Source organism: Pseudorca crassidens, chromosome 3 (genome assembly GCF_039906515.1).
Source record: "Pseudorca crassidens isolate mPseCra1 chromosome 3, mPseCra1.hap1, whole genome shotgun sequence".
Classification (NCBI taxonomy): Eukaryota; Metazoa; Chordata; class Mammalia; order Artiodactyla; family Delphinidae; genus Pseudorca; species Pseudorca crassidens.
In genome coordinates, this window is record NC_090298.1 from 107,210,394 (window position 1) to 107,233,825 (window position 23,432).

A 23,432-nucleotide genomic window follows, 5' to 3' on the forward strand; every position below is an offset into this window, starting at 1 on the left:
ACACCCACCCTAGTTACTCCAGCTTTAGAGATTTACAAGACAAGGTTTGAAGACAGACACACCTAGAGTGTCTTTATGTTTGTTTTTAATCTCTGGACAACTCAAAGGAAGTATTCTAGTACCCATCTTATTCAAACAATGGCTTTCCTTTGAAATAAGATCATCTGCCTCCCTCAAAGGCATACTAGTCACCTTTGACACTAGCAACAGAAGGGAAAACAACAAAGGATGTGGGGAACCAACCTCAGTGCTGGAATTTTTAAAAACTGATTTGCATTAACTCTTATTTCTAGGTGTCTGGCCTAGTTCAGAGGATGCAAATGGCAGGTTAGATCAATCACCCTTGAGTCTGATGTGAAAGGTTTGATGTGGCCGAGAAAGAGGTGCAGAGAGGGGAGTAGGTACTAGGAAGAGCTGTAAGAGAAAAAGAATATTTAAGGTTGAATTGCGCCCCAAAGAGGAAACATAGCATAAACACATTTTTTAACGGAAAAAAAAAAGGCGAAATAATCTCACTTGGCCTGAGATCTTTAGAATACAGTATTTAATGCCGGTCTCTTTAATCTCACCCTCATTAGGAGTGTGTGTGTGCATGAGTTAGAGAGAGAGAGAGAGAGAAACTGAGAGCACTGATGAATGGGAAGCCGGAAAGATAAGGTGGGATAAGGGGCTCTGAAATGTCAGGGTGTCTACTGTCCTGGGAACTTTTGAAGCACACTCCATGACGAATTACATTATCTCCAGGCTTAGAAAATTCCCAGAGACAAAGATGGGAAGAAAAATCAAAGGTCTTTGGTAAATGGGGCCGCTGCTTTGTGCTCAAGTCTGCACTAAGTTTGGCTTTTGTGTGATGTGTGGATGGGGGGAGAACTCCACTGAAGGAGGAACCCGAGTAAGGGGGTGAGCTGGGGAGGGGACGGCCCTTCTACCTGCACACACCTCAGCAGGGAGGAGGGGGTGCCGCGTAAGGATGCAAATCCGGCCTCCCAGAGTGGCCAATCAGGAGTCGGGTGAGGGAATTTGGTTCCCCACCCAACTCCAACCGGGCTTGTGAGCACGTGTGCGGTGTTCTGGGACCTTTGTCCCGCAAAGTCTCGCTTGGCGGGCGCCCCTTGGTCCCTTTTTCTTGTCGGATCCTCTTGAATCTTCTCCACACCTCACCTCACGAATCGTGTCTTCCCCTCATCCCCTTACAAATTCCCTCCCGCGCCGCTGCGGGTAGGAGCCTGGAGCCCTCCGGTCCCGAGGACGGTGCGAAGCGTGGCACGCCCGGCTGCTGGGACCGTGGCACCAGCCCCTGGCAGTTTCGCGTGGGTGCAGGCGGCTAGCCTCTGCTCGGACACCGCGGCGCTCCTGCCCGCGCGGGGCAGTCCTCCGCCTGTCCCGAAGCAGCGCTGCCTGTCTTGCGCCGGCCGGCTCTCGGCTGACTGTGGGGCTGTCCTGAGGGGCTCCGGAAACTCCTGCGACGTCCAGAACACAGAAAATAGACTCATCACCTAATTCGACAGGGAGCCGGAGCGCTGCGGGGCCGCGCACTGCCTGCCCCCGCTCCTCCCCACCCCCACCCCCACCCGTGCTCCAGCAGCCTCTCGGAGTCACACAGCAACCCCCCCCCCCCCCCCCCCCCGCGGCAGACAAAGGGCCTGGGCAAACTCGCCGCCCGGCCTCCTTGCGCTCCGGGAGGCGGCGGCGGCGACTGCGGCGCTGGCGGCGGCTGCTGCGACCGCGGTGGATCGCGCAAGGAGGCGCGCGCGGGGCCGGGAGCGCGGTATGGGGAAGAGCCGCGAGATGCGCCTGACTCACGTCTGCTGCCTTCTCTACCAGCTGGGGGTCCTGTCGAATGGGATAGTTTCAGGTAAGTTCTTCCGTGACTTTGGACTTGCTTTCCACCTTCCCCCAGCGGAGACCGGGCACGCACGGGTCGGCAGGGCTGGCGCAGCTGTGCGCCGTGAGCAGGGCTCCACGGGAAGCAATAAAAACCGGCGTGCGGTTGCGGGTGAGAGGGTCACGCTCCTGACCGAAGCGCACTTCTCGCGGCCTCATTTCAACAACGTGGAATGCTTAGTTTTTCTCTCACGAGAGTAATAAGATTTGCAAAGGTACGTTTACAGCACCTGGAGGAAAATTGGGACGTAAAGAAATTGATAGCTCTGCCTTGCTCTGGCAGATACTTAAGGAAATCATTTAATTGTGCTGGAGTCTTTGCACCGGTTTTCTTTTCTACAGCTAAGTGCTGTCACCAAACTTTGCAGCCCCACTCTTCCCCTCCCCCTGCCCCGATAATCATACTTTTATTTTGAAAGTGCTGGGGTCTGTAATCTGATCGCTAGGCTTCAGGGGTTGCGAGAGTTTCAGGGGCTAGACGGGTGGTCTCCAGCGCGTTACCCGTGAGCCCTGTGTGCGGAGTGTGTGCCCGGGGACGCTTGTGCTACTGGAATCGCGGCACCTTAAGCCTCGCACTTCTCTGTCTGCCCCGCCCGCAGGGCTGCAGTTCGCCCCCGACCGCGAGGAGTGGGAAGTCGTGTTTCCTGCGCTCTGGCGCCGGGAGCCGGTGGACGCGGCCGGCGGCAGCGGGGGCAGCGCGGACCCAGGCTGGGTGCGCGGCGCCACGGGCGGCGGAGGCGCCCGGGTTCAGGCGGCCGGCAGCTCCCGCGAGGTGCGCTCCGTGGCCCCGGTGCCGCCCCAGGAGCCCGCGGAAGGCCGGTCAGAGCCCCGGCCCCGACCCCCGCCGCCGGGGGGCGAAGAAGACGAGGAGCTCGAATCGCAGGAGGTGCCGCGGGGATCCAGCGGGGCTGCCGCCCTGTCCCCGGGTGCCCCGGCCTCGTGGCAGCCGCCGCCCCCATCTCCCCCCCCGGCGCAGCAAGCAGAGCCGGACGGCGACGATGTACTGCTGCGGATCCCGGCCTTCTCTCGGGACCTATACCTGCTGCTCCGGAGAGACGGCCGCTTCCTGGCGCCGCGCTTCGCGGTGGAACAGCGGCCGAGTCCGGGCCCGGGCCCGGGCCCCACGCGGGCAACAGCCGCCCCGCGCCCTCCGGCGCCACCCGACGCCTCCTGCTTCTACACCGGGGCTGTGCTGCGGCACCCTGGCTCGCTGGCCTCTTTCAGCACCTGCGGAGGTGGCCTGGTAAGCGCCTTTCCTTCCCCAGCTCTCCTCTTCCCCCTGCCACTCCTCCCTCTCCCCCTCGTAGACCAGGCTGATTTGCCTGCACCTCATCCCCTTACGAAGTGCGCCCTGACCTTGGCCCTAGTCTGCACGCCCTGCACGGAGTCTCTACCGTGTACTTCCCATACAACATTTCCAGGGCAGTGAATCTGAAGGCTAATTGTTTGGATTAATAGCCTTCTGCTAGATGGTCATAAGTTTCTTCATAACACTGGGTAAAACTGTCTCCTTGCAACTCTTCCCACTGGTTTTATTTCTGCTTTTCAAAATAAGCCCACCACGTGGTGTCTTTTAGGAGACTGGAAGACAACCAGTCTGCTCACTGCTGAATCTCCTCCTTGTTTGCCCCTCACCCCCAGTTTCTCATCTATTATCTCATAGTTTTTTTCATGTCCCACTTCAAAGCTGTCAGAACAGTCCTCTAGGGAGTTACGTTCTGACAGCTGTCTGGAATTTAAACACATTCACGCTCACACGGGACACCTGTTCACTGTTCCTGTGAGAAACGAGGGGAGAAGGAGTTAACTCAAAGGCTGCGAGCAGTTGACTAATGGATGACATGAGAATCCAGTCAGTACTTGAAGGGTTATGGTTCTATGATTTAACATTTCTTTTCTAAGGTTTACATTTTACTTGGCAAAAGTTTCTTTTCTTTTCTCCACTCCATGGAGGAAAATAGCAGGGATGAGAGCCTGGCTAAGAGGCCTGTTGGCGCTAGAAAGTAAAAGCCATTTGCCCTGTCTGAATAATACAGATCATCATTCCATTTCCCCCCCTGTCTTTTGACCCAGGGTTTGAGATAATTGTTGCCTCCTGTAAGTTGACCTTTGCTTTGTCGTAAAGTATACATAACATAAAACTTACAATTTTGACCATTTTTATATGTCCAGTCAGTGGTGTTAAGTACATTCACATTGTTGTGTAGCCATCATCACTGTGGACTTTACTGTTGGTTTAAGGCAAAACCCACAAAATATTGTAAACATGCACGTGATTTGTGGCTTCATTTTGATATTCCAAGTGAGCCATTGATGAAATCCACAAGGACTTCTCTGAAAGCAACCTGCTCATTTGGAGAAAAATCCAATAGTAATGGACAGCAGAAAATATCAGCACAATCAAAGGCACCCAAAGCCATGAAATGGAAAAAGATGGTTAAAAATCCAAACAAAATGAAACTGGAAATTTTTACCTATACCCTTCTGAGATACCACAGTCAAATGATGTAAAGTGCCACACAGAGCTGCATTTTACCAGATGCCCATAATGATGAATATTCAAATATGGTCATTTTTAACCATGAGTGAAAAAAAATGGCATGGAAAAATTACATGAAAAGCTTTTAAAAATGTTTTTTGTGGAGCTGATGTTTGAGCACTTCACTGGGGGAAACATTTTGTGGGGATTTCATTGTCCACCGGTTTTTGGCCGGGGATTAAATAATTACATATAGAAAGTTCCTGGTGCGGTAGAAGCAATAGGGGATAAAGCATTTCACTGTGTTGAAATGTGGGCTTTTGGTCAGATTTTCCAAATGAGCTCTGCCTTCTCTCCATACTTAAAGGAGCAAAGTTAGAATTATGAGTAGGTTTTTCATAGACTGAATAGGAGTTTGACATACCTCCCTGTTTATCATGTTGGACTTTTACTCACTTTTCCTATTAGCCACATATGTATGTGTTCTGAACTGGGAAGTCTTTGTTGTTGAAGAAAACTGACATTGCTAGCAATACAGTGTAGCAGTCAGACTTTGAGTAAAAAGTTAGGCAAATAGCCAAGAAGGTTGGGTTTGTTACTCCAGACTCTGTCATGCCAGCCCTTTCCCTTATGAGGGTGGATTAGGAAAGGGAAAGCATAATTTGTTATCTGAGCTCTGACATTGGCCTGTTCCCTACTGATTGACAAGTCCCTTTCCTCTCTGGGATCTAGTTTTCATAAGTAAAATGAGAGAATCTGATGACTTAATTAAAATTGGATGATAGAATGAAAATTTTGTTGCATGCTAAATATATTCTAGAGCCTGCACTAGGGGCTCACAGATTAGAAGCACATCATATACAAGTAGATACGACACAGGTGGTCATGAAACAGTGACTTAGCAGCATGTTAAATCAGATGTTATGCCCAAGGTTAAACCACGCTTGGGGAGTTGGGGAAGGCTTCCCAAGGCAGAGTTTCAGTGGATTTTGAAGCATGGGGAGCCTTTCTCCAGGCAGGAAAGGGCTGGGAGTGTTACAGATAGAAGGAAGAGACTGAGTGGAGATGAGAAAATGCAGAGCCTAACAAGCGAATGAAAAAAAAAGTTTCTTCCGACGAGGCCAGAAGGTGCAATAAGGGGAAGTGATCCTAAACTGTCTGGTGAGATCAGACCTCAAAAGCCTTGTCTGCCTGAGTACAGGCTTTTTCTGTTTAACTGTTGATTATCGAAGGATTGCATTCTTGTTTTTCTCTATTTAAATTCTGTGATCCAGTAATTCTAAGGTGAGGCATCATGATGTCTTTATATGAAGGTGCATTCTTTATAAATGCAACTCCTTTAGTTTGCAACAGTTTTTTCTTCTCAGTAAAAGCTTTCTGACTGTCAGTTGCACAGGAAAGAGTAGATTACAAAGTACACCTTCCCTTCCCCTCTCTCAGTAGCAAGTTTTACCCACTTGTGCCTGAACTCCTCAACACCTTTTGAATTATTACATATTTGAAAGGTTCTAAATGTCTCTACCAAAGGAAATAGATAACAGTTATCAAGTATTGCAAAGCGGTGAACATTTGTTAAGACTGGCCAATTCATTCTCCAGATATCAATCTAACTTGTGCTATAAAGGGAAAAGTGATTGAATGGAGATTTTGGTTACAGGTTCCAGTGTTGCCTCTTCAAAGTACTTAATCTTTCTGGATCTTATTTCCCTTATTTGTAAAATACACAAATTGTATTTGTATATCTAGCAATTAATGTATGAAGTGTTCTTACTATTTTCCCTTATTAGTCTCTAATACTGAAAAATAATTGAGATCTAATGGGCACATAAGTAATATTAAGTAATTAAGCATTTATTGAACGACTCCTTTGAGCAAGGCATTTTGTAGGTACAGAGAACACAGAAAGGAGATGAGAAAGCCTTGGTATGTTTCAAGGAGTTCCCAACCTGGCTTGCCAGTCACAGATATAAATAGGGAAATAAAGTAGGTTGTGTTGCGTACAGATGTAGGAATGTCCCAGGTGCTATGATGATACTCTCTTGTTCATCTCTTCATTTCCAGAACATGGTAAGATACCTAGTTTTTAGTAGGCACCCAGTAAAAATCACTGAATAGAATATTACACATATAGTACGTTATTCTGTTTTAAATAGTAATCTCTAAAAAATTAAAGTACAAAAAGCAACAAATTAAATTTCACGAAAGAGTGAAACAATCATGTTTGCTCAAAATTAACACTTTTTTAACAAAAGCACACCTAAGCACTGGGCCAAGATAAACTACATCAGTACATTCCTTGCCTGTGATTCTCTTTAGATTGATGATTACTGGCTATCAGTAATATTTAGATTACTTTTCCAGGATGATAAAGAGTAACTACTAAGACTTACTTAAACTTAGAGTTTTATAAATTTAGAGTTTTATATAGTAGTTATGCTGATTAGCTCTTCATGCAAAATCTGCAGCCTTGTGTAAATTCCGTTTTTTGTTTTTTTCAATTTACTCCCTTATGCGAATCAAAGTATTTGGTACCATGGGAAGTTTTGAATACTTAAGTATTTGGAGGCATCCCTTTTGGACAAGGAACTTTATCAAGTACCAGTATGGAAATAGGAGAGGAGGGTATGAAGACAGGGAAAAGGTAGTACATACCTAGGAGAACTGGAGTAGAAGTGGAGTCAACATCCAAATGAAAAAAAATTGCAGAATAACGTCACACATCCAGCTGCTTTGTTCAAGCCAAATCTTAGGAATGACAGAAAAGATATTCTAAATAAATCTAAAGCAGTATTCTAAAAGAATGCCATCAGTACATCCGACATTTTGAGTATCTTCTGAAAGACTGCAAACAGATTGGATTGGATTAATGGAAAACATATAGATATTAGAGAATATGTGTGAATGCAGGCAGCTATGGCAGAGGTGCTACTTGCACTTGCAAAGAAAGAGAGGGCCATGAGCACAAGGGGCCCTTGAATAACAGCACTATTGGTTTTGTCTGCTGTCCAGTTGTGCCAGGTAGCAGAGGCCAAATGTGTGTCCCTAGGCAAGAGCGGAGAGAATAGTAGTAGAGCTTTCCCGGACGTGTGGGTGACACCAGAGGATAGAGAGTCTCCACTCTCAAAAGTTGAGCCATTGGCTTCCTGCATGCAGTAGATGGCCCCACTTGTCCCTCCAAATAACTAGAGGAGAGCTGGTCACAACAGATAGGTGAGTAGGAAACCAACAAAAAGAGATGAGCTGACACCTAAGAATATCACACTGTTAAGAAAACAAACCATATAAAAGAGAGTCATCAAATTGGTTGATTAAAACCATGAAGCAAAAATCTTACTAGATTAAATAGAATACTTTAACTGAAAAATAAGAGTAGATATATATTCGTGGAAAAAACCAGGACAGCTGCTGTCTGTAAAGAAATGATTAGATACGGGCTTCCCTGGTGGCGCAGTGGTTGAGAGTCCACCTGCCGAAGCAGGGGACACGGGTTCGTGCCCCGGTCCGGGAAGATCCCACATGCCGCGGAGCGGCTGGTCCCGTGAGCCATGGCTGCTGAGCCTGCGCGTCTGGAGCCTGTGCTCCGCAATGGGAGAGGCCACAACAGTGAGAGGCCCGCATACGGCAAAAAAAAAACACAAAAACATTAGATACAATGGAACTCACATTATATGATTATTAGAATTAAAAACTCCATAGATGAACTGGTAAGTAAATTTGTGACCTAGAAGGCAAACCCAGAAATTGTCCCAGAATAGAACATAAAGGACAAATGGATGCAAAATACGAAAGAAAATTTGTGAGCCATGAATCATAGATTTAGATAGTCCAAATTTCTTTTTTTTTTTTTGCATCTTTATTGGAGTATAATTGCTTTACAATGGTGTGTTAGTTTCTGCTTTATAACAAAGTGAAACAGTTATACATATACATATGTTCCCATATCTCTTCCCTCTTGCATCTCCCTCCCTCCCACCCTCCCTATCCCACCCCTCTAGGCCAAATTTCTTTAATGGGAGTTAATTTAAAAAAATAAGTTAAAGGAGAGAGTTTTAAAAATGCATGCAAATGAACGCTAAACATTTGATTCTAATATACGTCACCAAAATATACATTCATTAGCCAAGCTTTGGATGTGAGGCCAGATACTACGCCTTTGAGTGTAGGTCAGATAACTGGTGCTCCAGGTGAGCCTTACTCACGATGCACCAAGACCAATTTCCAATATAGGTTTCTGTATTTGGAATAAAATTTAAAAGACAAATGCAAGGCAATTTATGTGTAGAATCCTGGACTTTTAAAACTTTCAAATCTTGTACAGTTTCATCCCAAATAAAATTGCAGCACTTTTTGTTTTTAGCAACTTAATCTTTCTCAGGGTTTTCCAAAGTTTTCATAGAAACAAAGACATCTTTTGCACTCATATTTCACTTGCATTAATATTTAGGTTTGATTAAATTATGTAATTACAAAATGTTGTGAACATATGTTCAAGCAAATACAGCTGATTCTTGGTGAACATACAGGCTGACTGGTGGAAGTAATTGTTTGCAACAAGACAAGAGAGGAATCTAAGCTCAGTGAGCGTTGGGCATACTGCATGCCTCAGTGATCATGTTTTCTGGACGGTGTGGAGAGTGTTATTTAATTCAGTAATTTGAGATGAATTGGTTGATGGAACTGGTGTTGGTTAGGTAGAGGTTAAAGAGAATTTTTTTGTATCAGAATCAAATTTGCCCCATAAATAAAGGAAGACACACGTCTTCAGACTGAAAGACCAACCACTAAACAGAGAGTAGCATAAGGAAAGAGAGACCCAAACCTAGACTCATTGTGGCAGAATCTTAGAAAATCAAAGATAAAGAGAAAATCCTACATGTTTAATAAAGGGAAGATGATCTACAATAAGATGAGTGTCAGATTGATGTTAGAGATTGAATCAGTAATACCAGATGCTAGGGGGTCATGAGTTGATAGCCTCAGATTTCTGATGAAATGTGATTTTGAATCCTAGATTCAGCCAAATTACCATTCAGACCTAAAGGCAGAATGAAATCATTTTCAAAATTACAAGGACTCAGACTTTACCACACAGAACCTCCAAAAAGTTATGCAATGAAAATCTTCCTTCAGCAGCCTTTCCCCAGTTATTGCTCAGTATCCCTTCCTAGAGGTGGCCAGGGTTATTAGTTTCTAGCGGGTGAGCTAGAGGTAATTGACACATAAACAAATAAAATACATTAAGAGCTTTTAAAAGCCACATTATTTACACACACACAAACACACACACAACACGCACACACTGATGTGTGAGATTATCACATAATGAGTGTCTAAAGAGAATCCCCTTTCTGTTTTGGTACTTCCATTTTATCTGATTGCAAAAATGTGGCATAATTTCCTTAATCAGTTTGGTGTGGATGTGCGTTTAATGGATTCCAGTATTTTCCTTTTATGAACAGTGCTAAATGAATAAGACTCTGTAGATATGTCGTTCTGCCTATGTCATGCCCTTGTCAAAGGGCAAATGTATTGGTAATTTGGGGGCAATATTGCCTGATTGTACCCCATGGAGGTATGCCACTTTACACTCTCAGGTCAGCAGAGAAACAGAGTACGTCTTTCAGCTATGCTGTCACCAATATAGGTATTAGTAAAAATTTTGATCTTTGTAAAATCTAATGGGCAAGAAATGTTATCTCAAAGTAGTTTTAATTTACATTTTTTTCATATTAATGGTGAGACTGACCATCTTTTCATATTTTTATTCTCATTTCCTTTCCTGTAAACTTTCTGTTCATTTCTTTTACTCATTTTTCTATTAGGTGTTTGGTCTTTTTCATTTCTAATTCCAGTGCTCTTTTTCTATGAGTATATTATTTATTTATTTTTAATTTAAATAAGTAAATTAATTTATTTTTTGGCTGCGTTGGGTCTTTGTTGCTGCGCGCAGGCTTTCTCTAGTTGCGGTGAACGGGGGCTACTCTTCGTTGCCGTGCGCAGGCTTCTCATTGTGGTGACTTTTCTTCTTGCGGAGCACAGGCTCTAGGTGCATGGGCTTCAGTAGTTGTGGCTCAAGAGCTCAAGAGTGCAGGCTCAGTAGTTGTGGTGCACGGGCTTAGTTGCTCCACGGCATGTGGGATCTTCTCGGACCAGGGCTTGAACCCGTGTCCCCTGCATTGGCAGACAGATTCTTAACCACCGCGCCACCAGGGAAGTCCCTTTCTATGAGTATTTTAAAAAGATAAATGTTAATAACAAAATAATACAAGCTGAGTATAGAGAGTTTAGAAAATACATAAAATAAGTCATCTGTAATCTTAACATCCATAGATAAGCACTGTTAACTTTCTTGTGGATATGCTGTAAAGGAAATATAAATACCGAATAAACATTCACAGTTTTTTCAAATGTATTAGGAAACTAGGGAAAAATTTTTCTCAATCATCACTTTTGGTTCATAGATTGGCACAGATTGCAGATTAATAGTATCTGGTGGGCACGCTTGGGGAACACTTAACCTTATACATTGTAGGGGAGTAAATTGGGTAGAGCCTCTTGTGTGGTATGTATTTAAATTTTAAACATGCTTAGTTTTCAGCAATTCTGCTTGTAGGTATCAGTATTAGAGGAATATTCACATAAGAGCAAAAGATTTATGTATAAGCCTATTCATCGCAGCATTGTTTTCAAGAGCAGAGCACTCTAAAAGTTCATCAGTAGTGAGCTAGTTACATCTATATACTGTGCCGAATACCCAGAGAACAAAACGGTAAATAGTTCTTGCTTCAAGGTCCTTACAGTTTTTAAGGAAACTTCTCTTTGCCTCAACTTGTCCTACCTGTCTTTTTCACAGTACTATTAAGTGTTCAGTGTTTCCTTATCAACTTTAAGTGCACATCTCCTTAAACCATCCATGGTTTTCCTGTTTAAAAGTTAGAACGGCATGAATGATTTTGTTCCCGCTGACAGTGACACATGGAAGATGTTTCTGTACTTAGAGTGGCCAATATGCAGACACTCCAGTCTTTTTCTAAGGGAGTGATATAGTGAATTCTAGTAAAAAGAATCATTGTGCTGATGGAAAAAGCGATATTATACATTAAAAGTTAATAACCCCTTTAATCATGTGTTAATCTGTGTCTTAGTGTCCTGAGAGGCTTCAGGCATGGACCAATTTTGTGAGAAGAAATTTTGTTTATTTAATAATATTTATTAGATAATATTTAATATTAATATATACTTATTTGAAGTTTATTAGGTGAATCATAAAAATAGTATACCTTTTTGAATTCAGGAAATTCTGTATAGCAGTCTTAAAACATTTTTTATGCAGTACTAAAACAGAGCACATTTTTATTGAGTTCATGTACAATTGAATGTTTCTGCTTAATTACAATTACATTTTTACCCAGATGGTTTTATGGCTTTGTGTTTGCAAAATAAAGAATAATCAGAGGAGTTCCAGGTTCCTGATAGATGGGAATTGTATTGAGTTAGGGAAGTAATTGACGTATTTTAAAGCACCGAGAGAACCAGTAGTCCCCCTTGGATTATGATTTGTTGGTGGGGGGTGAGGTGGGTGGATGGGGGGTGTTCCTGAAGGGAAATTTTAAGGTTCCCACAACCAAGTGAGGACCATAATTTGATGCAGAGTGCACTTAGGGTGCAGCCATAGTGAGCACATCATCTTGTCTCCATCTCATCTTTATTCTAATGCCAAGCCCTAGACTGAGAGAAGTGAGAAAATGGGAACTCAGCCATTTCAATGCTAACCAGATATTCGTACAGGATTTTTGCATGGTGGTGTTAAGAAGGCCCTTGGGGATTAGAAAGTTTAGTACTTGCCTTTTCCAGCTGATTTCATTTCATAATGAACATCCATATATTTTCAATACATTATTAACTGTTTAGGCTTTAACGCAGATGATCAGGGAATGGAGCTGATGAGCCAGTTTCAGCATTATTTAAACAGCTCCTGCCTTCGTATTGCTTTCCAATTAAACTTATCAGACCTAAACCTTTTTTTTTCCTTCACAAGCATATGAAGCTGTTTGGCCCCAGATTTTTCCTCTTCCCTCTGCCTGGCTTCACCTAAAATATATGACCACTTTCTGCAGTGAACCCACACCATCGGCTTTTAGATCATGCTTCTTGATGCCCTGTTTCTTAAAGTCTGGTGTGCAAGCACCTGTATCAAAATCACGGCAGTGGGGGTGAGGTAGTGGGAGCTGGGAATTCTCCATTTAAAATGAGAATCCCAGATTGAGCCTCAAAACTAAGAAGTGTATTTCAAAAGAATCCAAGGTAATTCCTGTGCAGGCTCAGATTTGAGGGCAGCCACTCTAGTGGCTCGGAAAACTCCAGAGCTCAGGATCTTTAAGGACTGGATTTGCATCCATCAAACTTCATATCCTATGTGTCTTGAATGAATTTTAATACTGTCTTTCAGCTCCAACTATACTAAACTTGGATACCTCCTGTCCTTACCTTTAACATCTTTCCAGGAACCCACTCAGATGCCATTGAGCTAGCAAGGATTTTATGAATTTCAATTATTCAACAGGCTATAAATGTGAACTAGTTGGGAGATGATATAATGGGACCTTAATGCCAGTATGAATGTTTTCCTACTCTTTAGGTGAAAAAGTATACAAAAGTCGAAACTTGCTTCCCATTCTAGAATTTGGAAGTAAATAGAGATGAATTATTTCAAATTGTCATCAACAGTTTTATGGGTAATATAGCAGGAGACTTACTCCAGCTGTTTCATGATAGTTACTGTAGTAAAATAAAATTTATCAGAAATAAAGGAAGAAACATACCTTCAGATTGTAAAGGGCCTACCATACCACCAAGTTTAGATGTGGCTAAGTGAAGACTGAGGCACATTGTAGAGGCATATTAGAAAATAAGTGAGAAAATTAGAAACTCTTTGTGAGAGATTATCTACACTGGAATGGCAGAGCAGTGTGGTCAGGTTAAGAGGACTTTGGAGATGCATGAGAATTAAATGGTGAGCTATCTCAAATGGCAGAAATAACCTAACAAGGCTTATCTGCTCATTCATACTGCAAGAATTTGGATGTTAAGAGTCCTGTAAAACTCATTAGGATTAACAGTCAAAAAACATTAACATGCTAAGAGGAGTGGCCAGGCAGATAATTATATCAGCTAATCTGATTAGTGCAAATTGTCTATCTCCATTATAATTTGGATTTGAATGCACGTAGTGGCAACTAAAATGTGATAGGTACATTTCCATTATAAAAGTATTATATTACCAGCAAATATTTTAGTGTGCCCAGTTCATAGATAAGCAGTTCATTTATTGACAGAGGAACTTATGTATAGATAGCATAGGGTCTTCACAGTGTTGACTGGTTGTGTGCTTACGGATAAATAGAACTTCAGCAGTTTATTACAACAAAATAGAAAGTCTGAGTAATTTATTGTGGAAATAACAATTATGTGTACACATACTTAGCAAAGTATGAGTAATTCATTGTGGAAATATCTGTCTTTTAAAATTTAATTATTTGGTGCTCCATTTTGTTTACTAACGTGGATAATTCCTGTGTCTCTGTAGATCTCCAGTTAGAATTTTGCCACTTCAAAATAGATGGTTCTAATTAGTAATGTTTTAAAAGGCATTGAACTGGTATTTTACGGTGAAAGTTCCTACGTAGAAATTTTTCTAAGTAGAACCTAATTATTTCTCATTAGTAAGATAGATTCAAGAATATGTCAAGCTGATTTTTCTAGGGTAAATCATTTAAATCATTTAAAATGTGACAAATTGAAAAGGATACTGTGAATGTTTTTCCCCCTAATGTCTTTTTTTCTGGTATGATTTACATACCATAAATTCACCCCTGTGTGCAATTCAATGATTTTTAGTACATTTACAGAACAGTGCAACCATCACCACAATTCAGTTTTAGAACATTTCCATCACCCCAAAGGGGTCCCTCACATCCATTTGCAATCATTCTGTTCCTATCCCCAGTCCCAGGCAACCATTCATCAACTTTCTCTTTTTATAGATTTACCTTTACATTTCATGTAAATGAAATCATATAAAATTTGGTCTTTTGTGTCTGGCGTCTTAAACTTAGCATAATGTTTTTGAGGTTTGTCCATGTGGTAGCATGTACCAATAGTGCATTCTTTTTCTTGCTGAATAATAAGTCATTGTTTATTCATCCATCAGTTGATGGGCATTTGGATTGTTTCCACTTTTTTGCTGTTATGAATAATGCTAATATAAACATTTGTGTATAAGTCGTTGTGTAGATATATATTTTTATTCCTCTTGGGTAGATACCTAGGAGTGGAATTGCTAGGTGATATGGTAAATTTATGTTTAATATTTTAAGAAACTGCCAAATTCTTTTACAAAGTACTGCCAATTTACGTTCCCACCAGCAATTTATTAGGGTTCCAGTTTCTCTACATCCTCATCAACGCTTGTTATTGTCTCTTTTTGATTTAAACTATTTTTGTGGCTGTGCAGCAGTATTTCATTGTGGTTTGAATTTGCATTTCTTAATGACTATGTTGAGCATCTTTTCATGTCCCTTTTTATAGCCATTCATATATCATCTTTGGTGACATGTCTATTCATATCTTTTGCCTATTTTGAATTAGGCTTTTTGTCTTTCTGCTATTTAGTTTTAAGAGTTCTTTGTATACTCTGGATGTAAATCCTTTGTCAGACATAGGATTTGCTAATGTTTTCTTCTAGTCCAGAGGTTTCTGTTCCTTTTCCTGATGGTATCTTTCAAAGACAGTTTTTATAGATTTTGAAAAAATCCAATTTATTTTTTCCTTTTACGGAATGTGCTTTTGATGTAACTAAGAAGAACTCTGTCTAACTCAAAGTCACATAGACTTCCTCTTATGTTTTCTTCCATAATTTTGGTTATTACATTTAGGTCTGTGATGTATTTTGAGTTAGGTTTTTGTGTATGGTGTGAGATAAGGATTTGAATTAATCTCTTTGCATATGTATATCCAATTTTCTCTCAGCCCCTTTGCTAAAAAGACCATCCTTTCCTAATGAAATGCCATGGAACTTTTGTCAAAAGTCAACCATAAATATGAGTTTACTTTTTTACTATTAATGCTGTTTTTTAAATTTATATGTTTATCCTTATGTCAGTACCATACTGTCTTGACTTAGGAGGCTTTATAATATATTTTTTAATTGGGGAAATTCAACTTTGATTTCCTTTTTCAAAGCTTTGTTGACTATTCTGGATCCTTTGCATTTCTGTATAAGTTTTAGGACCAGATTGTCAGTATCTGTGAAGAATCAGCTGGGACTTTGATAGGAATTGTGATTAAAGATAAATTTTGGGAGAGTTTCTATCTTATAAACAATACAGAAGATTTTTGTGCTATCTGGAAATTATTATTACTAAAGCATTCATTAGGGGATATTTTTGAATACACTGTTGACTAATTGACAAAATTAGCTACTGATACCCCATATTATAGTGGACACGATTTAAAATTCATAATCTATGAGAACAAGTATTCAAAGCCACTCATTTGGAGTTATACAAATAAAGTATACAAAATAGGAAGTTACAAAGATGTAGTGTCTTTGTAGGATTAGGGCATGAATCCACATATCAGACTCTAATTTTTTTAAATGTTGTATTTATGAGCTTCTTTTATTTAAAAAATATTTTTCTTTTCCATTATGGTTTATCACAGGATATTGAATATAGTTCCCTGTACTGTTACAGTAGGACTTGTTGTTTATCCATTCTATATGTAATACTTTACATCTATTAATCTCAAACTCCCAATTTACCCCCACCCCCGCTATTACCCTAGGCAACCACAACTCTGTTCTCTATGCCTGTGAGTCTGTTTCTGTTTCATTAATAAGTCCATTTGTGTCATATTATAGGTTCCACATATAAGTTATATCATACGATATTTGTCTTTCTCTGACTGACTTCACTTAGTGTGATAATTTCTAAGTCCATCTATGTTGCTGCAAATGGCATTATTCCATTCTTTTTTATGACTGAGTAGTATTCCATTGTAAATATACACCGCATCTTCTTTTTTAAAAATTTAATTTATTACTTTTTTATACAGCAGATTCTTATATCTATTTTATACATATTAGTGTATACATGTCAATCCCAATCTCCCAGTTCATCCCACCCCCCCCCCACCTCTTTCCCCCCTTGGTGTCCATACATTTGTTCACTACATCTGTGTCTCTATTTCTGCCTTGCAAAACGGTTCATCTGTACCATTTTTCTAGATTCCACATATATGCGTTAATATGTGATATTTGTTTTTCTCTTTCTGACTAACTTCACTCTGTATGACTGTCTCTAGGTCCATCCACATCTCTACAAGTGACCTGATTTCTTTCCTTTTTATGGCTGAGTAATATTCCACTGTGTATATGTGCCACATCTTCTTTATCCATTTATCTGTCGATGGGCATTTAGGTTGCTTCCATGACCTGGCTATTGTAAATAGTGCTGCAGTGAACATTGGGGTGCATGTGTCTTTTTGAATTATGTTTTTCTCTGGGTATATGCCCAGTAGTGATATTGCTGGGTCGCATGGTAATTCTATTTTTAGTTTTCTAAGGAACCTCCATACTGTTCTCCATAGTGGCTGTATCAATTTACATTCCCACCAACAGTGCAACAGGGTTCTCTTTTCTCCACACTCTCCAGCATTTGTTGTTTGTAGACTTTCTGATGATGCCCATTCTAACTGGTGTGAGGTGATACCTCATTGTAGTTTTGATTTGCATTTCTCTAATAATTAGTGATGTTGGGCAGCTTTTCATGTGCCTCTTGGCCATCTGTATGTCTTCTTTGGAGAAATGTCTATTTAGGTCTTCTGCCCATTTTGTGATTGGGTTGTATGGTTTTTTAATATTGAGCTTCATGAGCTCTTTATATATTTTAGAGATTAATCCTTTGTTGATTCGTCTGCAAATATTTTCTCCCATTTGGAGGGTTGTCTTTTCATCTTGTTTATAGCTTCCTTTGCTGTGCAAAGGCTTTTAAGTTTCATTAGGTCTCATTTGTTTATTTTTGTTTCTATTTCCATTACTCTAGGAGTTGGGTCAAAAAAGATCTTGCTGTGATTTATGTCAAATAATATTCTTCCTATGTTTTCCTGTAAGAGTTTTATAGTGTCCAGTCTTAGATTTAAGTCTTTAATCCATATTGAGGTTTTTTTTTGTGTATGGTGTTAGGAAGTGTTCTAATTTCATTCTTTTACATGTAGCTGTCCAGTTTTCTCAGCACCACTTATTAAAGAGGATATCTTTTCTCCATTGTATATCCTTGCCTCCTGTGTCATAGATTAGTTGATGCATGGGTTTATCTCTGGGCCTTCTGTCCTGTTCCATTGATCTATATTTCTGTTTTTGTGGCAGTACCATATTGTCTTGATTACTGTGGCTTTGTTGTGTAGTCTGAAGTCAGAGAGTCTGATTCCTCCAGCTCCATTTTTTTCCCCTCAAGACTGCTTTGGCTGCTCGAGGTCTTTTGTGTCTCCATGCAAATTTTAAGATTTTTTTGTTCTAGTTCTGTAAAAAATGCCATTGGTAGTTTGATAGGGATTGCATTAAATCTGTAGATTGTTTTGGGTAGTCTAGTCATTTTCACAATATTGATTCTTCCAATCCAAGAACATGGTATATCTCTCCATCTGTTTGTGTCATCTTTGATTTCTTTCATCAATGTCTTATAGTTTTCTGAGCACAGGTCTTTTACCTCCTTAGGTAGGTTTATTCCTAGGTATTTTATTCTTTTTGTTGCAGTGGTAAATGGGAGTGTTTCCTTAATTTCTCTTTCAGATTTTTCATCATTAGTGTTTAGGAATGCAAGAGATTTCTGTGCATTAATTTTGTATCCTGCAACTTTACCAAATTCATTGATTAGCTCTAGTAGTTTTCTGGTGGCATCTTTAGGATGCTCTATGTATAGCTGGTTTCATGTGATCTGCAAACAGTGACAGTTTTACTTCTTCTTTTCCAATTTGTATTCTTTTTATTTATTTTTCTTCTCTGATATCCGTGGCTAGGACTTCCAAAACTATGTTGAATAATAGTGGTGAGACTGGACATCCTTGTCTTGTTCCTGATCTCACAGGAAATGCTTTCAGTCTTTCACCATTGAGAATGATGTATGCTGTGGGTTTGTCCTATATGGCCTTTATTATATTGAGGTAGGTTCCCTCTATACCCACTTTCTGGAAAGTTTTTATCATAAATGGGTGTTGAATTTTGTCACAATCTTTATCTGCATCTGTTGAGGTGATCATATAGTTGTTTTTCTTCAATTTATTAATATGATGTATCACATTGATTGAATTGCATATATTGAAGAATCCTTGCATCCCTGCGATAAATCCCACTTAATCATGGTGTGTGATCCTTTTAATGTGTTGTTGGATTCTGTTTGCTAGTATTTTGTTGAGGATTTTTGCATCTATATTCATCTGTGATATTGGTTAGTAATTTTCCTTTTTTGTAGTATCTTTGATTTTGGTATCAGGATGATGGTGGCCTCATAAAATGAGTTTGGGAGTGTTCATTCCTCTGCAAATTTTTGGAAGAGTTTGAGAAGTATGGGTGTTAGCTCTTCTCTAAATGTTTGATAGAATTTGCCTGTGAAGCCGTCTGGTCCTGGACTTTTTTGTTTATTGGAAGATTTTTAATCACAGTTTCAGTATCAGTGCTTGTGATTGGTCTGTTCATATTTTCTGTTTCTTCCTGGTTCAGTCTTGGAAGGTTGTACTTTTCTAAGAATTTGTCCATTTCTTCCAGGTTGACCATATTATTGGCGTAGAGTTGCTTGTAGTAGTCTCTTAGGATGCTTTGTATTTCTGTGGTGTCTGTTGTAACTTCTCCTTTTTCATGTCTAATTTTATTGATTTGAGTCCTCACCCTTTTTCTTGATGAGTCTGGCTAATGGTTTATCAATTTTGTTTATCTTCTCAAAGAACCAGCTTTTAGTTCTGTTGATCTTTGCTACTGTTTTCTTCATTTCTATTTCATTTATTTATTCTCTGATCTTTATGATTTCTTTCCTTCTGCTAACTTTTGCTTTTGTTTGTTCTTCTTTCTCTAGTTCCTTTAGGTGTAAGGTTAGATTGTTTATTTGAGATTTTTCTTGTTTCTTGAGCTATTGCTATAAACTTCCCTCTAAGAGCTGCTTTTGCTGCATCCCATACGTTTTGGAACGTCGTGTTTTGTCATTTGTCTCTAAGTATTTTTTGATTTCCTCTTTGATTTCTTCAGTGATCTCTTGGTTATTTAGTATCATATTGTTTAGCCTCCATGTGTTTGTGTTTTTTACGTTTTTCCCCCTGTAATTTATTTCTAATCTCATAGTGTTGTGGTCAGAAAAGATGCTTGATATGATTTCAATTTTCTTAAATTTACCGAGGCTTGAGATGTGACCCAAGATGTAATCTATCCTGGAAAATGTTCTGTGTGCCTTTGAGAAGAAAGTGTAATCTGTTTTCGGATGGAATGTCCAATAAATATCGATTAAATCTATCTTGTCTGTTGTGTCATTTAAAACTTGTGTTTCCTTATTAATATTCTGTCTGGATGATCTGTCCATTGGTGTAAGTGAGGTGTTAAAGTCCCCCACTATTATTGTGTTACTGTCGATTTCTTCTTTTATAGCTGTTAGCATTTGCCTTATGTATTTAGGTGGTCCTATGTTGGGTCCATAAATATTTACAGTTGTTATATCTTCTTCTTGGATTGATCCCTTGACCATTATGTAGGGTCCTTCTTTGTCTCTTGTAATAGTATTTATTTTAAAGTCTATTTTGTCTGATATGAGAATTGCTACTCCAGCTTTCTTCTGATTTCCATTTGCATGGCATACCTTTTTCCATCCCCTCACTTTCAGTTTGTATGTGTCCCTACGTCTGAAATGAGTCTCTTGTATACAGCATATACATGGTTCTTATTTTTGTATCCATTAAGTGAACCTGTGTCATTTGGTAGGAGTATTTAATCCATTCACATTTAAGGTAATTATCAATATGTCTGTTCCTATTACCATTTTCTTAATTGTTTTGTTTTTGTTTTTGTAGGTCCTTTTTTTGTGTTTCCCACTTAGAGAAGTCCCTTTAGCATTTGTTGTAGAGCAGGTTTGGTGGTGCTGAATTCTCTTAGCTTTTGCTTGTTTGTAAAGCTTTTGATTTCTTCATCGAATCTGAGTGATATACTTGCCAGTTAGAGTAATCTTGGTTGTAGGTTTTTCCCTTTCATTACTTTGAATATATCGTGCCACTCCCACCTGGCTTTTAGAGTTTCTGCTGAGAAATCAGCTGTTAACCTTATGGGAATTCTCTTATATGTTATTTGTCATTTTTCCCTTGTTGCTTTTAATAATTTTTCTTTGTCTTTAATTTTTGTCAATTTGATTACTATGTGTCTTGGGTGTTTCTCCTTGGGTTTATCCTGCCTGGGACTTTCTGTGCTTCCTGGCCTTGATTGTCTATTTCCTTCCCATGTTAGGGATGTTTTCACTATAATCAAAATATTTTCTTGGGTCCTTTCTCTCTCTCTTCTCCTTCTGGGATCCCTATAATGCTAATGTTAGTACATTTAACGTTGTCTCAGAGGTCTCTTAGGCTGTCTTCATTTCTTTTCATTCTTTTTTCTTTATTCTGTTCTGCAGCACTGATTTCCACCATTCTGTCTTCCAGGTCACTTATCCGTTCTTTTGCCTCAGTTATTCTGCTATTGATTCCTTCTATTGTATTTTTCATTTCAGTTATTGTATTATTCATTTCTGTTTGTTTGTTCTTTAATTCTTCTAGGTCTTTGTTAAACATTTCTTGCATCTTCTCGATGTTTGCCTCCATTCTTTTGCCGAGGTCCTGAATCATCTTCTCTATCCTTATTCTGAATTCTTTTTCTGGAAGATTGCCTGTCTCCACTTCATTTAGTTGTTTTTCTGAGGTTTTATCTTGTTCCATCATCTGGTACGTAGTCCTCTGCCTTTCATTTTACCTGTCTTTCTGTGAGTGTGGTTTTCGTTCCACAGGTTGCAGGATTGTAGTTCTTGCTTCTGCTCTCTGCCTTCTGGTGGATGAGGTTATCTCTACACCACATCTTCTTTATCTATTCCTCTGTCAATAGACATTTAAGTTGCTGCCATGTCTTGGCTCTTGTAAATAGTGCTGCTGTGAACACTGGGGTGCGTGTATCTTTTTGAATTAATTTTTTGTCCAGATGTATGCCCAGGAGTGGGATTGCTGGATCATATGGTAACTCTATTTTTAGTTTTTTGAGGAGTGTCTATACCATTTTCCATGGTGGCTGCACCAATTTACATTCCTGCAAACAATGTAGGAGGATTCCCTTTCTCTCCACACCCTCTTCAGCATTTATTTGTAGACTTTTTAATGATGGCCAATCTGACCAGTGTGAGGTGCTACCTCATTGTAGTTTTGACTTGCATCTCTAATAATTAGCGATGTTGAGCATCTTTTCATTGTGTTTTGGCCATGTGTACATCTTTTTTGGAAGAATGTCTATTTAGGTCTTCTGCCCATTTTTCCATTGGGTTGCTTGTTTTTTTGGTATTGAGTTATATGAGCTGTTTGTATATTTTGGAAATTAAGCCCTTGTTAGTTATATTGTTTGCAAATATTTTCTCCCAGTCCATAAGTTGACTTTTCAGTTTGTTGATGTTTTCCTTTGCTGTGCCAAAGCTTAGAAGTTTGATTAGGTCCCATTTGTTTATTTTTGCTTTTATTTCTATTGCCTTTGGAGGCTAACCTAAGAAAACATTGGTACTATTTATGTCAGAGAATGTTTTGCCTGTGTTCTCTTCTAGGAGTTGTTGTTGTTGTTGTTGTTGTTGTTGCTGTATGTGGGCCTCTCACTGCTGTGGCCTCTCCCATTGCGGAGCACAGGCCCGGGACGCGCAGGCCCAGTGGCCATGGCTCACGGGCCCAGCTGCCCTGCGGCACGTGGGATCTTCCCAGACCGGAGTGTGAACTCGAGTCCCCCGCACCAGCAGGCGGACTCCCAACCACTGCGCCACCAGGGAAGCCCTGTTCTAGGAGTTTTATGGTGTCATGTCTTATATTTACATCTTTAAGTCATTTTGAGTTTATTTTTGTGTATGGTGTGAGGGTGTCAGACTCTAGTATTGTTTCATATATCCCGCTGCTGTGAAAAAGACCAAAGTTGTTAGGTTCAGGGTTCAAATCAAGTAAACAAATAAATACAAACAAAGAAAATCCAAATCAACCTTTTTAGGAAGTAGATTTTAGTCATGGACTTTCGGAGTTATTCTGTAAATGTAAACCTGTATACAAATTATTGTGAGTGTTTATTTAAACAGAGCCAAGAATTGTAAAATTGTACCTTTTATGCTTAATATCTCTATTTTTATTTTTATATTTTTTATTGAAGTATAGTTGATTTACAGTGCATTAGTTTCAGGTATACAGCAAAGTGATTCAGTGATTCTTTTCCATTATAGGTTATTACAAGATATCGAATATAGTTCCTTGTGCTATACAGTAGGTCTTACTGTATATAAAATAGATGAACAACAAAGATCATCTATTTTATATATCGTGGTTGTATCTTATTTTTTCTAAAATTGTACCTTTTATTAAAAACCAAAGCAATAAGTTTTCTCTGGTATTGTGAGTTTGGAGAGATGCCTGCTAGCTGTAGGAATCATGATTGGGAAAATGTTAGGGAAATAAAGGCCCTTAGACAGTTAATCTATTAGGTATTAATTTAATAGTAATATAAAGCAGCCTAGTAAAGGATAGAAATACTGTATTTATTTAATTCCAGTAGATACTTTTCCACATTTTTGCAACTCTTACATTAAAGGGTTTGTTATAACATTGACAGCATCTTAAGACTCTTGAAATTTGATATGAAAGCATATGTGAAATTGGTGTCACTTTAGGAAGTGAACGTTTATGAAGGCCTAGTTGCACTGTTGTCCCAGAACAACTTGGCTCAGAAAGTAAAAGGGAATGGTGTCCAAATAGTTATATTTAAATCTTTGGTTTTGAA

The 23,432-nt window shown here is 39.7% G+C and overlaps 1 protein-coding gene across 1 annotated transcript in view; it reads left to right on the forward strand.

The window, feature by feature from the left end:
* The first annotated feature begins 1,770 nt into the window (after nucleotides 1–1,770).
* ADAMTS19 (ADAM metallopeptidase with thrombospondin type 1 motif 19) overlaps nucleotides 1,771–23,432 on the forward strand; it is a 278,057-nt gene continuing 256,395 nt past the window's right edge. The window contains exons 1-2 of the mRNA XM_067730099.1: nucleotides 1,771–1,855; nucleotides 2,484–3,127. Of these exons, the coding sequence (XP_067586200.1) occupies nucleotides 1,771–1,855; nucleotides 2,484–3,127 (729 nt within the window). The remainder of the gene's footprint in view (nucleotides 1,856–2,483; nucleotides 3,128–23,432) is intronic.